The following is a 16,079-nucleotide window of genomic DNA, read 5'->3' as shown; positions in this document are numbered from 1 at the left end:
CTTGGTGTCTTGGTGCCTCATTGCAAAGGTAGAGATGACAGAGGAAAACAAGGATGTGTTCAAGGATGGTTAAATTTAATGGGTGTATGGATGGCTTATGTATCATCTTAAGTTCTCTGAACAGACACAATATGCATGATAGATCTGTTCCTTGTACCTGAGTTTCAGCAGCATGCAGCACATCAAGGTAGCCAGGAGAATGATTCTGAGGTGCCAGACCTGTATCCTGTGTTAGATGAAGCTGGTTTACAATGAGGAGTAATACTTAAACCCAGATTTGGAGTACTTGGTTTCAATACAAGGCTGAACAAAAGGCAGCTTTTCAAAGCCTTGTCACAGTGCAAATAACCAATAAAACTTGAAGTGATTGGGTGACCACTAAAAAGTCTTTCAATCATTACTGAATCTCAATCATTAATAAATGTTAGCTTCTTTTTAAGAAAAAGAAAAAAATCTTAGCTTTTGTTTACTGCACTTTTGTTGTTCAGGTGCAAGTTAATTGAGTGTTAATAGGGCTTAACATGAAAGCATGTGTTTGCCTTCCTGCAGGTCTTTCGTGTGGCTGATTGGGTAAACTGCAGGAGAAATTTGTGCTGTTCATGAGTATTCATTTTACACTGCTCAACAAGTCAAAAATCCAGAGTGACCTTTTTAACTCTCAACTACTGTTTTTTGAAGCAACACTTGCCTAGCATATAATGCAGAATTTCACAAACTGTGCACCTGCAACAGCATAGGTAGTTGAGAACAGATGGCTTACTTATTGATGGGCCAGCAATTCAAATCAGTTCAGGCTGAGTTGCTTTTCAAGTAGTTCAAGTAAAAAATCTAGTGGTCAACTGCATCTGTGCCAAAACCCATTCAAAAAAATACATAAGTACTGTCTGTAAAGTTACTCAGTTGAGGTTTTACTTCCTGGTCACAATATTCTGTTTTGTCAGCTGACAAAACAAAACAGAACAAAGTGAAATGGGAAATACTTGGATTAACTGCTAGTCGCAGGAATAATTATGTACATAAAGTGAGAGGTAAGGACATTTCATTCATATTTTTCATTCCAGAATCAGAAGTAATTTTCAACATGACAAACCCGGTACACTTAATCGCACGAGGGCAGTCCATCTCTATAACCTCCTGCCATTGTTTGTGTTTTGTCCAAGAGGAATCAGAGTAGAATACTTCCATTGCCTTTACACATTCCTGTGACTGCACATTTCCATTTCCAGTAATCAGTGCTTCCAGCAATTAGTACTTTTTGCAAAAATATTACTCAAAAATTGTCTTTCCTGGTGTCTGTCCCCTTAATATAGCACCCTCTGCTAAAAATATTTCATGTTTTTTAGCGTCCTGTTATTATAAATGTCTGTGCTTGAAGTGAGTCAATGAACTTGAAGTTAGCTTATCAAGTGAGTCTGAGTCTGTTCTGTAAATTCTGTGTTGCTTTATCTCCTAATTCACACAAAAGCAGGTGCAACTGTTTTTCAGCCAACCCTTACTGGCTGAGGCTGGCAGTAGTTCTCTAGTTCAAATGCACCAAAACATTGAGCCACACCTTCAGGGATACCAGGTCCTTTCGGGAACTTGCTGTCATTCCCTGCTTCCTTTCCTTGTGCCCACATTAGTTCTGTTGTGTTAAGTCTTGCCTGCTGTTGATGTGTAAATGGCTTCTTGACTTATAACTCTCTTTTCTGCCTCTTTCTGGACTTTTTACCAGTTTTTTGTCTTGTTTCTGCTTGTTCTGGCTGCTGTTCAGCCATCACATTCCTTTCAAATAAACATCCACATTTTCTTCCCAGAAATGAAGCCTATTGTTCATTGATATTATAATTCTTCTTGTCTAATTTCTCCCTCTGCTTCTGCTTGCGTTCTTTTTCTGCCTCAATTCAAGGCAAAAAAAGAACATAATTTTTAAGGCAATGTAAAATAATACACTGACTCTTCTATGCAGCTCATACACTACAGCAAACAGTAGAGAGGTTGGAATCACATTTAGCAGAGATGAGTTCTAAGATTGCCCTTTCCAGAGCAAACCTTCTTTTACAAGAAACTCAAAGCTGTAGTACATTCAATGCTGTAGTTTCGAGAGCAGTCCATTTGTAATGGATTAACAGGCTGGACTTTCAGCATGCTGTTCCTTAACAGCTCGGAGTGGGTTTACTCATTAACACAGTATGTGTGTGCATTTGTACACAGCTGTTTGCCAGTCACCCTGCTTAAATGGTGGGAAGTGTATACGACCAAATCGATGTTATTGTCCTTCATCGTGGACTGGACATGATTGTTCAAGGTAAGTGATGCTGAGTGCTGTCCAATGACTAACCTGAGTGGCTTGCTGCTGAACACCATCCCTGAAGAGCTGTGATTAATTCTGCAGAAGAGCATCTCTAGATCCTGTAAATCAGTAGTCACCAGGCAACTCATAATTTATGGACAATCTAGAAAGACCTTAGAGAGTACTCTGTCAGATGGGTACCAAATGTATAGAAATCCCAGGAAGTGGTACATCTAGGCATGAACAGATAGGCAAACCTGCAAGGTTTTGCCTTAGTGCTAATGCTGTAGGTGGAGGTGTTTGTTGTGGTACAGTATAGAACATTTTCTGTATTTTGAACAGTGTATACTTCAGCTGGGTTCAGGTTCGAGATGCAGGTAATGCAATAGAAGCTGTAAATAATAGGGTTTTTTTACAACTAGTGTTGGGTAATATTATTTAGAGTGAAATATGGTGCCTCTTAGTCAGGTCACACTTCAGATTGCCTGACAGTGTCATCACCATGCAAGGCAGCATTTAGAAGTCTTAAAGTTTGTTTTTTAAAGCTAAGTTAGGAAGTTCTGATTATGTGGAAGTCTGAGCAGGAGCCAGTTTGTGGAAAACTGCCTTGTTTCATGCTGCTGCTGAGAGCCATTTACAGCCCTGAACATGGAAAGCAGGCAGAATTGTGATAATGTTGTGGTCAGAAATCAGATGTAATAGTAAAACAGGCAGCATGAGTTATCCTGCTCCCCATATGGAATATTAATGAGGGCTGTGAAACACATACCAGCAAAAACACTTGTACCTCAGCTCCTCAGGAACCATGACAGCCTCTGAAGATATCTGGCTGCTACTTACAGTCTTATTCTGAATGCATTGGTCATCCTCCTGGAAAGCTAAACAAATACCAGCTGAATACCAGTTTTTCTTTCTTTTCTCTGAAATATGGGCAAATCCAATGTCAATGTTTTACTTTTTTATTCTTTTTTTTCTGGATGGATATAGATGGAGATTTCTGTCTGTCTCTCTGATATATACATCTTAAAGCTCCAGAGAAGATGCCGTTTGCAAAACCAGGTTGTCTAAAATGAATAGTTTTCATTTGTAATTATGTTTACCTAAGTGAAACAGCCTATATGTCTCTATATAAAAATAGTGGTATTAATCAAAGTCTGATAATATTTTAATTTAGGATATGAAGCAGAAAAGTCCAAGTCCACTGGATTTATCAGCCAAAAAAATCTGGAATTTATCTCTGAGGCAAAGCAGATTTTCAGGCTTTTAGCAAACTGGACTTTTATTGGTTTTGTGTTTTTTTTTTTTAACTTATCCACAGCTTTGTGCAGCTGACTGTGAGAGAAGGTGGACCATTGGTCCTGTGGGCTAGTGGTCCAGCAACACATCCCATCAAGGGCTGATGAGAGGAATCTTCCTACACAGAGCTGAGGGGAGATGACAGAAACAGGCAGTGAGATCTCTTTGTATTTTGTTAAATATTGGCCTCATCCTGGTGGCTCTTTACAGTGCATAATACAATGCTGAGGATTCAAAAACAATACAGGCAAGACAGGAGTGAGTGTCATGATAGCAAAGATTTGCTGTTGCAGGTTAGGTAGGCATGATTTATAAGGGGAAGTTGGAAGGGCTAAAAGCTTTTATCAGCATCCAGGTCTAGATTAGCTCCAAAGTCTGCAATGAGTCACATTTTGCATTAGACATCAGCTTGCTTGCTCTTTTCCCCTCTCAGTGTGCTGTCATGAGCTTGGTGCTCTAACCCCAGCACAATCTCGGTCGTCTTCTCCATGTTCCTCACTGTTGGTCTTGCTCTGAATTTTCACCGCTGCACTGATTTTATTCTGTTTCTTATATGTGGTGGTGTTGTTTGTGTTTTATTGACACAGAAAACGGAAGGCTGGATTCTACCACTTTTAACAGCAGAGCGACAGTTTTACAGTCAGAAACCTTTCTTCAGCCTGCACACCAGGGCTTGGAATCTAATGCATTGTAAATCACATCCATTACTTCCCTTTCCCCCAGCTCCTTTGTTTTGTATTTTATTTTGTGATATATTTTTTCTATACCTTTCAGTTTTTAAAGAAAACCTCTGTATTTTCCATTTACAAAAGTATTATCAAATATATGCTGCTATAAACAACATCCATACACATACAAAGGTGAAGATCCCTACTGTTTACTGAGAAAGTGGCTGTGTACGGTGAAGTCCCTCCCAGTTCTTAGACCCAGTAAGGTAATTAAAACATGCTATACTGCCAACCATGATTAAACAGAATGTTGCAATTCTGCTTATCATCTGCCAAAGCATATTGAAATCCAGCAATTTAATAGTAAAGAATAATTATGTAAAGCTAATTGAGCCACCGAACTTTGCATTGGGCTTGTATCTGAACTCATGGTGGTATAAATTAGAACTGCACCTGATAAAGAGCAAATTGTAGTTAGAGTTCCTGGTGGACGTAAGCAGATTCTGTAATGTTCATTATGTGACACTAACATCATTGGAAAGTGACTTAAATGGAAGGCAGTGGCAAGAAGTTTGGCCATCAATAAAATACTCAAAAGCGTGAAAGAGCTGAGAAAATGTCTAGGCTATAACAGCCTCTGAGGATTTTTGGCATGCAGGCATTTCAGGTGTCACGCTCAGTCTGGATAATCCAGAATGCAGCAGCGGACAGCACAGACCACTGAAAGATTCTCCCTGGTAATGGAGCTCACCACTATTTGCCTGCAACCAGTAGCCCTTTCCTGTGTGATGATGAAATACACATTCAACATCCTCCTGCCAGGCAAATGTTTTGATACATGGGGTCTGGGTCCCAGTGTTTGGCCTTGCAGTAGGGAGAGAAGGCACTGGCTGTGTGTGTGTACAGGTCAAGCTTTGCTGTTTGCTTACAGAAGAGTGATATTTATACAGAACCCTCAGAGAACTGGAAAAGGCCTCTCTTGTGTACACGCACAGGCAGAAATACCTAAATGAGTAAGAAATACTGAGAGCGCACATTCTGTCAGATTTCTCTTTTGCACACTGTTGATCCCACCGCATCCAAGAATCACAGCTTGAGTGCTGTCATTCAGTCGTGCTCTAATGAACTGAGATGCCAGGATTTACCGATGGGTAAGTGGTGAGGTGGAATTACAAGGTGGAAATCCCACGCATGTGTTGAGGTCAAATGTTTGATAATTATCATCAGATAGTAATGAAGTCTAGTCTGTGAAAGAAGATATTAGAGTGAGAACCATTGATCAGGAGCTCCATTTTTCCCAGTAGCAGCAGAAAAGCATGACTGTCAGCCCACACTAGGAAAGAAGAAAGACTAAGTTCTACACTCTGCAGTATTACTGCATAGTTACCCTCTGGGTTGTGAGTGTGCACACGCTGCCCCCACCTCCCCCCTTCCCTTTTTATAAATATATCTTTTTGAATGCATGATAGAACACAACAAGGAGCTAATGGAGAGACTAGGGCGCTAGTGAAGACTGACACATAGCTAATGGCTGTTAACCCAAGACCAGAAATGGGGAAGAAACAAGTGAAGCTGTGAACCAGGAAGAGCTGGAAGAAAAACAAATAAGTGAAGAATATTTGTCAAGGGACAAGCTGAATTTGAATGCAGATTCCTTCCCAATGGGAGCTGCAACCAATTGAAGAGTTGTTCTTTCAACTCCCTTAAATATATTTTTCTGATGGATTCTGCTGACATGTACCAACAGCCATCAGTGTTTACAGCTTTGGTTCAAGTTACTGTTCAGTAAATAATACCACATTTCAACCCACGCCATGTGGAGGTACTTTGTTCCCTGAGCCCTGCTGCTGTGCACAGTGGCTGCACGGATGCTGTAGTGAGCAGCTCAGGATATCTGAAGGGAAAGAGCGCATCGGAGAAAGAAGTAGATTTTTATTTATATGTCATTCTCGTGTTTTAAAAAGTAGTCCCATTTTCAGTGTGCTTCTCTGGTACATGCCCTCACCGCCCTGGCAATCTCCAGAGCAGAGCAGCAGTGTTTTGGAAGGTGCGCGGGGCTGGCAGGACTCTGTTGAGCCTTGGAGGTGAGGGCTGGCTTTTAGCACTGCAGCTTCACACTAGTGACTAGTACATGGAGTTTGGGGATATACTCAGTCAATACGTTTCATAAGCTGATGTGGTAGGAAGAGTAGCTGAAACTATAGGCTGTTATATTAGTGCTGTGTATGATGCTTTGATACTTGCTGGAATATTTTCCCTTTTCCCTTCCCCATTCTGTGCAGTATTGTCATTTATGTCACTGCTTGTTGTGTGTTTTAAAGGACTTCTGTGTGATGCACTTTACACTGTAAATAAAGTTGCACCCTGTTTAGTACATAGATAGAGGCAACATTGCTTTTATTTATTTATTTTTTTTTCTAATCACTGAAGTGCCTACCTACCCCTTGGGGTCTGCTGGTGGAGCATGCATGTTAGGGAGATGGGGCTCCACTCAGGGGAAGAGATGAAATAATTGGCAGTAATCTCAGAAGAATGTGCTGCTGTGTTATTCCACATCCTCAGATAAAAATGCTGTAAGCACTTCATTTTTCAGATTCCTTCTGCCGTTAGAATGCATTTTGAAACCTGTAATGGCCAAATTTATCCTTGGCTTAAACAGATGCATTGAAACCTACCACATGCACAGCTTTCTAGAGATGGAACTTGTTTTATTCTGCACTAGGACTAGAATTTTTAAAGCTATGGAGCTTTCTGTACTCAGAGGCCTAGGGGTTAAAAATGTAGCATGACAAAGAAAACTGACTCAAATACCGCCCTTCCAAGAAGGAGCATGTATAACAAAGCAGTCAAAAGATGGAGGGTATGGGCTTTTTCAGGGAATGGTAGTAAGCCTTTCTGTGTTTCAACATACTGGCTTAAGTGGAAATCTCAGAATGCCAAAGCCATGTTTGAAAGCCTTCCCCTAAGCAGCAGCCCAGAAGATGGCATGAAGTTGCAGAGTGCTGCTAGTAAAGCCCTGACATTTGATGTGTGTCTGATAGAAAAGAGGCAAATTTGCATGCAGCAATATTCATCCATATACTGTTCATAATAGTGACAACAGGCTGTCACTGCACGTGGTCTCCATCCTGAGAATACAGTGGGCACCCCTACTGGAAAGGAAGAGTGGTAGGAGTGGGTCTCTTACTCTGCCGTGAGACTGAAGCTGCACTGCTGAAGGGAGTGCGCTGATGGTGGATCCGTCCTGATCCCAGGAGTAAAGTGGGAAAGGTGCCGTCATTGCCTCTGGTCCCACAGGGATCTTTGAATGCCAGCAGATGTTGCTGTGAGGAGCTGTGCTGTCGCCTGAAGGCTGGTTCAAGCAGTGGTCTCTCTGCAGCTTGGTACTGGAACAGCTTGAGCACCTCGGGCTCATCCTACGGCGGCTCATATCCTCACTGCAGAGAGATCCGCACTGCAGATGCTTTTCTGGGAGAGCAGAGCCTGGCTGTGAGTTCCCAGCAGCAAGAGCAAGGTGCTGCTGTACCCAGAGGCATATGTGGAAGATGCAGCACTGCTATTGATCTCTTTCCTGCGGTCACGCATGGAGAGCAGAGGACTTCACATATCTGTCCCATTTACCACAACCTCCTCTCCAAGGACTGCGTTTCTGTTACCCTAGCTGACATGCTGAAAGGGCCTGCAATCATCATGGTGCTTACAGCTCTCAGTTCAGGCCAGGCCTGCCGGCAAGCAGCATCACTGCCTCATCCTGACACAGCCTGTGCATGAGGTCTGCTGGGAAGCCTTAGAGCTCTTGCCTGCTATGGCAGCTGCGTCACTGCACCTGAGGCAGGTCAGCTCTTCCAGAGACGAAGCACAACAGCTAAAAGCATGCGAGAGTTAAGCTTGTGTTTTTGGAGCATGGGTTAAAGCAGAGGAGAGAACACAGCCTTGTCAAAACCCACTTCACAGCCTGGTGGGGACACAAATGTAAAAGGACACAGTAGAAACACAGAATCACAGAACCACAGAATGGTTGGGTTGGAAGGGACCTCAGAGCCCCCCGAGCTTCTGCCATGGGAGCGCTGCCGCCCAGCAGGTCAGGTTGGAACAGAGCCCATCCAACCTAGCCTGCACTGCCTGCAGGGATGGGCACCCACAGCTTCTCTGGGCAGCTGTGCCACGGCCTCAACTGCCCTCTGAGTGAAACATTTCTTTCTAACATCTCCCCCAAGTTTCCACTTGTTAGTTTAAAGCCACTCCCCCTTGTCCTGTTATTATCAAACTGAGTACAAAGTTGTTTTCCCTCCTGCTTTTAAGTTCGCCTCAAATAATGGAAGGCTACAATGAGTTCTCTCCAGAGCTTTCTCCAAGCTAAACAAGGTCAGATCCTTCAACTTTTCTTCACAGGAGAAGTGCTCCAGCCTTTTCAACATCACCTGGGAAACCAGGGGCAGCCAAATGGGTACGCTAAGAATGGAAACATCAATGCAGTTACCATGCTACAAGAACTTCCATGTAGAAAGCTGTTGTAAAGCCATTGAGGGTGCTTAAATGTGGCTAAAAAGAATTTAAGCATTTTTCCAGACTGGAGCTTTCATCTTGGGATTGCAGTAAGCATAAAGAGCTGCAGATGAGCAATGTCTACCTAGAGCCTGGCTTGCCATAAGGATGGAGGCGTTGTGTAAAGCCAGCTGCCTGGTCAGGTATTGCAAGTCTTGGTGTCTGGTCTGGTTTTTTTAAATAACTTGGTTAATAGTCCGGGATGAGGGATAAACAGCTCATTAATTAAGCCTGCTGCTAATGAGCAGGGAGGTGCTGCTAGTACCTGTAGGAGCAAATTACACAAAGAGAGTAATCACATTCAGGGGAAATGACATGAAATTAAAGATAGGAAGGACAAGTGGATGCTTCCCAAGCAAAAATCCTGCAGTGACAGTGCCCCCAGGGAGGGAGGGAAAGGGCACACCATACCCTGGCCACTGCCACTGCCACACACACCAATGCAAACTGAGGGCCAGGGTCCTGAGATGGCAGGGCTACCAAAGAAGATAAGCACAGCTAATGGAGCAGGCCAGGCTTTTCTGTGGTTCTGTGATTCCCTCAACTCTGTTTTCAAAAAGCTCCTGCTTTTTTTCTGGGCTACTCTGGGGTGTTAATGAGAAGATGTGAAAACAATGGAGGGAAAGAATGCAGACAGTCTGCCTAGGGACACCTGGCTCAGGCCCCACTGACACTGAAACTTGGAGAAGAATCAAACACACAGAGGATGGGAAATGGGAGCTGTGCCCCTCCACCTGCATTTCTAGGGCAATAACTGCACCTTAGTGTAACGAAGATGAGAACAGAAAGGCCAGGAAGCCCTGGATGAATCTCATGACCTCCCCAAAAGCATATGCCCATGCTCCACCGTGTTGGTGTTGCAGCACCTTGCATCAGCCCGTTGCTGGCAGCTTTGGGCAGGCGCTGGTGACACCACATCCCCAGGGCAGCGGGCATAAATACCCTGTGTCCCCAGAGAGGAGAGGACAAAATGGAGACAGTGAGACTGGGCTAGTTGCAATGCCCAGAATGGAGTTCCTAGGAGCTTTGCTGGGTAAGACGCTGCACTGGGAGCTTTTCCCAAAGGGCTTTGGCTCCAGTGCCAGTGAGGTGGTTTTGCATTCTGCTGCTGGTTCTTCTGTAGGACAGGCTGCTCTCCACACGCTCGCTGCTCTTCCTCCTAGTTATGCTCTGGGGCAAAGGAGCTATTCTGTACAGTGAGAAAAGCAATGCACACTGCTGCAGCCTGTCCAGCAGAGCCAGGGGAGGACAGTCCAGCTTCCCTGTGCTGTGCTGCAAAGGAAACTCATCAGAAGCCACCTCGCACCTTGTGCCAGGAATGGAAAGGCAAGATATGTGTTTGCTGCCTCCTTCCTCGTTCACACATGCGGTTGCAGGAAGGGCCTGGATTTGCTCCTGTTTGCTTTAATTGTAATTGCATGGAAACATGGGAAGGGGCAGGGAGGCAGGGTAGCACTCCTCCTGGGGCCCCACTCTGGTTGGGGGTTCTGGGGACGCAGCACCCTCGGGGCCCCTTGCAGTTGTGAACCATCAGCACTGAATGCAGTGAGTAACCCACTTGAGCCGTGCTTTGGGGAACCTCTGGGAGATGCTGGGAAGCCTTGGAAGCTCTGAGCCAAGCAGAAAATAAACAGGAAGAGCTTACTTTTTTTTTATTAAATTGAATTTCTTTATGGAAATTGCACTTGCTACAAGCAGCAGCAAACTGGCCTCATCTTGGCACACTCATTACCCCTAAAACAGCACAGGAAGTGCAGCTTTCAGGGGCCCCAAACTAGGAGCACCACTTGCTTGTTCCCTTCCTGTGGTCGTACTCTATGCTACTCATGATTTGCAAAATGAATTTGCATGAAGGTGCAGGTTGCAAACACACTCTCCCCGTGTTTCCCTTACACCTGCCTGGGGGAGGGTGAGCAGCTGGGATAGGAAGCGGTGTTCTTAGCCCCACTCTCCCAGAAAATCTCTGATTGAGAGGCAGAGATTGAAGATTGGGCAGTGCTCCCCAGTGCAGGAATCTTGTGACCATGTCCAAGTTGCATTGGGCAGCTGCCTGCAAGAGCTCCTCAGAAGCTCTCAGCTGAGTTTCCGACTGCTGATTGTGAGGCAAAAAAGCAAAAAAGCAAAGCATTGGATGTGATGCATCTGATAAATAACCCTGTGCCTCATTTTAAAAATCTGTTTGCATCACACTGCATTTTGTTTTAGAGCCACTCATCCTTGTGAAGAAATGCTTTTGAAATGCCAAGAAAATCCAACTCCTCTGCCGCCTGGGCCTCCGATTCCAGCAAGCTGCTGCTGCTGCTCATCAACACTGTGCTGTTGATGAGATTTTTGGAAAACATTACAATGCATGCTTCACAGTTAAAGCAACATTCACAATTAAAGCAGCATTCACAGAGCTGTGTGCTTGAACTGAGATCCACAAGCAGAAGCCCCCTTTGTGCTCAGCAACCCTGTGCAGAGGGCTCTGTTTATTTAGGAGGCACATTCTGAACCTGCAGCGGGCACAGATCAGCCTCTGCTTTCTGAGACACTGACCAGAAGTAAGAAAAACTGCAGAGGCTTATTTAAACCTGGCAACAAGGATTTAATATGAGCAAAAGGCTCTGCTCAGAAGCATGCACAGTAGGAGCACACACACTTGTCCAAAACCTGTTCAGCTATAGTAATAAACCCAGAGATTCTCAGAACTTGTTGTTCTGCACATAAAGGCACTGCTTCGTTGTCTTGTGCCTATAAAGCAGGGTAAGATGACCCAGGCTTACAAAGGAATTTGGCACTGAGGGATTGCGCTGGCTGGAAACATTCAGATAAGTGCATGAAAACACAGCACTTGTGTGGCTGGAGTGATGTGCCTTTTGTGCACCATCAAGAGTTTTCAGAGGTAGAGGAAGGTGAGATTTGTGCAGAATACAAAGGGGAAAGTTCTCAGAACAGCAAAGCATTTGGTGCGTGCCCTGGTACACAAGGATGGCTGCCTGGACTGCGGTCACGGGAGGTTTTGGTGGCTTGGAAGCAACAAGAACCAGGATGTGGGGAAGAAACTTCAGCTCCTGGCAGGCCTGCACACAGCGCTGGGGGATTCAGGCTCCATTTGTGCCTCACCACACAGGGGCTTGCTGCCCCTGACCCACATGCTGGGTGTGTAGCATCAAAACCTCTGAATAATGTATTATTGACCCAGCAGGGGAAGAAGAAAGTAACAAAGAGGTTGTGGGGGAGGCAGCTTTGAAGGAAGAAAAACCATCTCACTGTGGATGAGGACCACTTTGTGATGCTAAATAGTAGTGGGCTGCAATTCTGAGAAAACTGGTCATTCAGGCATAGAGTCAGCCCTCTTGGAGTTTCCTGAATGTGAGCAAAAGTACCCAGGAGATTTGCTAAGCAGGAAGAAAACAGCACTCTTTTGCTGAGTCAGGATGATGCAAAGGTGCTGAAAAGGAGCAAACACTCCCACTTCTGAGTAACCCGATAACATCACATACCTTGACTATCTCTTCAGTCCGCTGATAGCAAATGGCTTCAATTAGCAAAATCCTCCGCAGCTGTGCTGATCCCTCCTCACAATGCACTGCATTTGCACCTCCTCCGCTTTGTGTGCACCGCTCAGAATTTGGCAGGGAGTGAAGACCTGCACGCCTTGTGGCCAGACTGCAGCCCTTTATTCGGGGCAGGGTACTGTGCCGGGGTGGCACTGTGCCATGCCTGATATCATTTCACCGAGCATGGAAGGCACAGTGGTATCCTGGAGAGCATCAGGGCTGCATCAGCGCTGATATGGGTTTCTGTGCTCTGTGTACAGTCTGGAGTGGATGTGGCAGGACTTGGAACATCCAAGCCCACAGCACAGGCATTTTCCAGGCAGATGTTAAGAACTGATACATCACAGAATGGCAGAGGCTAGCAGGGACCTCTGGGTCCCTCTTCTTCAACCTTTGCTCCAGCACAGTCTAGTGTCATCTCCAAGGATAGAGACTGAAATAACTGCCTTTAGGCTCAGTGTCTCTAATGGGTGTTTTTCCTTTGAAATACAACAACAAGGTGTCAGCAGAGCTCTTACAGCAATGCCTAGAGTGGAAATGCCTTCTACAAACCACATCCCTCTGGTAGGCCTGGTTGCACTGTTTGCTTGCCGTTACAGAGCAAAGGATGTAAAAAAAGGTTTTAGATTTGAGGAAAGAGGGTCGGAGAGAAAAGATGAATATTTTCAATAAAATATGCAGTGCTGGTTTTACTCCTCACCAAAGTACAGCAGGGGATGAAGTGCAGGGAGCATTTTCCTTCACTGCCCACCACCCTGCTCTAGAGGACCAGTCTGTCCCTATCCACTGGAGGGGATCAGGAGAGGGGTGTGCAGCTCCCGTGGCAAGTTTTGCCACAAGCCCAGGGAGGAGCCCCCAGCATGAGCAGTGTGTTTCAAGGCACCGTGGCTGCCCTGGGGCAGAGCATCCACCACACTCAGCACATTCCCTTGAGCCTGCAGGGCTGCAGAAGGGGCATGGTGATCAGGCAGGGAGACAACAAATGCTAGCTGATTGCTCTGGCCATAGCAGATCCATTTATTCCATTTACTCCATGGGGACTGGGCTACAACTCCAATGTCAGTTTGACAATAGTTAAGTGATGGAAAATGGGTTTTGTAATCTTTTATTTATAACATTGGACAACACTGTGTCTCAAGCATAAAAAACGAATAACTCAGTCCTCTCCCCTGACTGCAGGAATGTGATATACCACCAGCTCTCTCAGAGACTGCAGGAGGCCCCCACTGTGGCCAGACCCACAAGCAAACTTGTTTCTGCATATTATACTTAGCAACTTGGAGCATAAAGTGAGTGGGTGAAAAATGAGGGATTTCAATGGGCATCTCATCTTCCCCTTTATAGAATCATAGAATTGCTCTATGGTTGGAGGTAAAGGTTGGAAAAGACCTTAAAGATGATTGAGTCCAACCACAGAAGGTTGGACCTTCTGACTTGGAGGACTTTCCTGAAGTCTGTCCTTCCAGCAATGGAATCTAATGCAGCAGAAGTTAAACTGTTCCTGGGTTTGATTCTGGCAAGAAGACCTCAGATACATAGAATCACAGAATCGTAGGGTCATAGAATCATAGAATCATAGAATGGCCTGGGTTGAAAAAGACCACAATGATCATCTAATTTCAAACCCCCTGCTGTGTGCAGGTTGCCAACCACTGGACCAGGCTGCCCAGAGCCACATCCAGCCTGGCCTTGAATGCCTCCAGGGATTCATTCACTGGGACGAGTGTCCAGTTTCAAATATACAGAATTATCCATGCAATCAGGCTTGTTGGAAATACGTTCTGGGCATTTAATGCAGTTCTTATTTCATATCTCTTTTTTACACCAAAGTTAGGCACCAGTATGTAGAGATCATTTCTGATACAGCTAACAGAAAATTAATGAGTGTGGGTTTTCAATGTGATCCCGCAATATTTTTGGCAGTCCTCCCCTTTTGTTTAGTGGTAACATGCAGCTTGCAGCAATTGAACAGGCAACACTTAACAAAGCAACTACACAACCCCTGGGTTTCCCGTGGTTTTCCCAGCAGCTTGCTCCTCCTGCCTCTTCAGGAGAAAGACCAGTGGCCAGCCAGCATGGATAGAGACCAGAGGTCCTGCTGGAACCATCAGCTTCACGCTGAGTTCATTCTGTGGGTGACACCTCTGGCCTGGTGGCAGTGCTGGGCCCTCTTGTCCTCAGCTGGCAGCATCCGTGTCAGGTCAGAGCACCTGAGGCCTGTTAATAAATGTCACATTTCTCAGAAGATTCTCATAACTCATTCCTGCTGTTGCCAGGAAAATAATTACGTGGCAATAAACTAGGACTGTTTGGCTCCTGTTAATTAGGCACAAAGGTGGTACACATTAACTCTGCAGGCAGAACATGTGATGCACATAGGTCTCCAACGAACGCAATTTTTAATCCCTGTGTGTGTGTGTGTGTGTGTGAGAGAGAGAGAGAGTGGAGGCTTGATTTCTGGAGGTAGGCTGTTTGCTGTCTACAGGAAAGGAAGGCAAGGTCCATTTTTTTGTTTCCCTGCCTCTCTGCCAGGCATGTGATACTACCATAGCTTAGTATCATGGAGTATCCTGAATTGGAAGGGACCCACAAGGATCATGGAGTCCAGTGTGGCCCCACATGGGACTACCTTCACGTCAAACGTCATGTCGGCTCAGGACAAAGGTCTGAGCCCCATGGCAGGGATGCCTGAGATGGCTGATGGGCAAGGCAGGCTGGAGGGGAGTCTTTCCATCCTGGGGCTCTGGCTGCGTCGCTCCCCAGCCTTTCTGCCACTACATGAATCACAGCTGCCTCTGAGCACATGGAGCAAGCACGTGAGTAGGTGCATGCCTTATGAGGCAGTTAGTGATGTCTCTTCCTCTCTGCTTCAGGGCACCCTAGCGGAAGACAAGTGCTCAGCTTGTTTTTATCCAGCTAGTGATTTAGACTGCCCTGGTTTCCAAGCACGTTTTTACAGATACCTTTATGAAGATGAAGGTATTCCAGAATGTGCTGGATCTCCTCCCACCCTTTTCTTTGCTCTAAGATTAGTTATGTGAGACTTTCACAGTTAGACAGTGCATAATTTGGACATGCAAAAATGTAATTGCTTTGAAAACTGTCAGCTGGAGTGCTTCTGCAATGGAAGCACCAGCTCTACCACAATTGCTTGTGCATCAGGAGTATCACAAGAGTTAACTATATCAGAGGCCAACGTGAACCTAACCAAAAAGCATGCCACTGCAGCTGGCCCAGAGGCTCCATGCATCTTTGGCATAGATCATCTCAGTAGAGGGTACTTCAAGGACCCAAAGGGTGTTGGTGCGCTTTTGGTATAGCTGCCATGGAGATCGAGGACATGAAGCAACTGTCTACCTTGCCTGATCTCTGAGAGAACCCTTCTGTTGTGGGATTGCTAAGAGCAGAAGGATAGCAGGTGCCAATTGCTACTACAGTGGTGCACTGGCAGCAATACCGCAGCAACAGAGACTCCCTAATTCCCATTCATCAGCTGATTTGCCAACTGGAGAACCAAGGAGCAATCAGCAAGACTCACTTTCCCTTCAATAGTTCCACATGACCACTGCAAAAGTTCAATAGAGATGGGAGGCTGACAGAGAACTATTTTGGCATGAATTAAGTCACACCACCCCTAAGCACTGCTGTGCCAGACATGCTGGAACTCCAATATCAACTGGAGTCAAAGGCAGCCAAGTGGAATGCCACAGCTGACATCGTTAATGCCTTTTTCTTAATCCCTCTGGCAGCAAAGTG

The 16,079-nt window shown here is 45.3% G+C and overlaps 1 protein-coding gene across 1 annotated transcript in view; it reads left to right on the top strand.

Moving 5' to 3' along the window:
• SVEP1 (sushi, von Willebrand factor type A, EGF and pentraxin domain containing 1) overlaps nt 1-4,186 on the top strand; it is a gene marked incomplete at both ends in the record, with an annotated part of 119,486 nt that extends 115,300 nt beyond the window's left edge. The window contains 2 exons of the mRNA XM_079548889.1: nt 2,194-2,287; nt 4,156-4,186. Coding sequence (XP_079405015.1) covers nt 2,194-2,287; nt 4,156-4,186 — 125 coding nt within the window. The remainder of the gene's footprint in view (nt 1-2,193; nt 2,288-4,155) is intronic.
• Nucleotides 4,187-16,079: the final 11,893 nt, after the last annotated feature.

This window comes from Tetrao urogallus (genome assembly GCF_951394365.1).
Source record: "Tetrao urogallus genome assembly, chromosome: Z".
NCBI lineage: Eukaryota > Metazoa > Chordata > Aves > Galliformes > Phasianidae > Tetrao > Tetrao urogallus.
The sequence above is the reverse complement of the archived record's forward strand: the minus strand, read 5'-3'. Positions and strand labels throughout refer to the sequence as shown.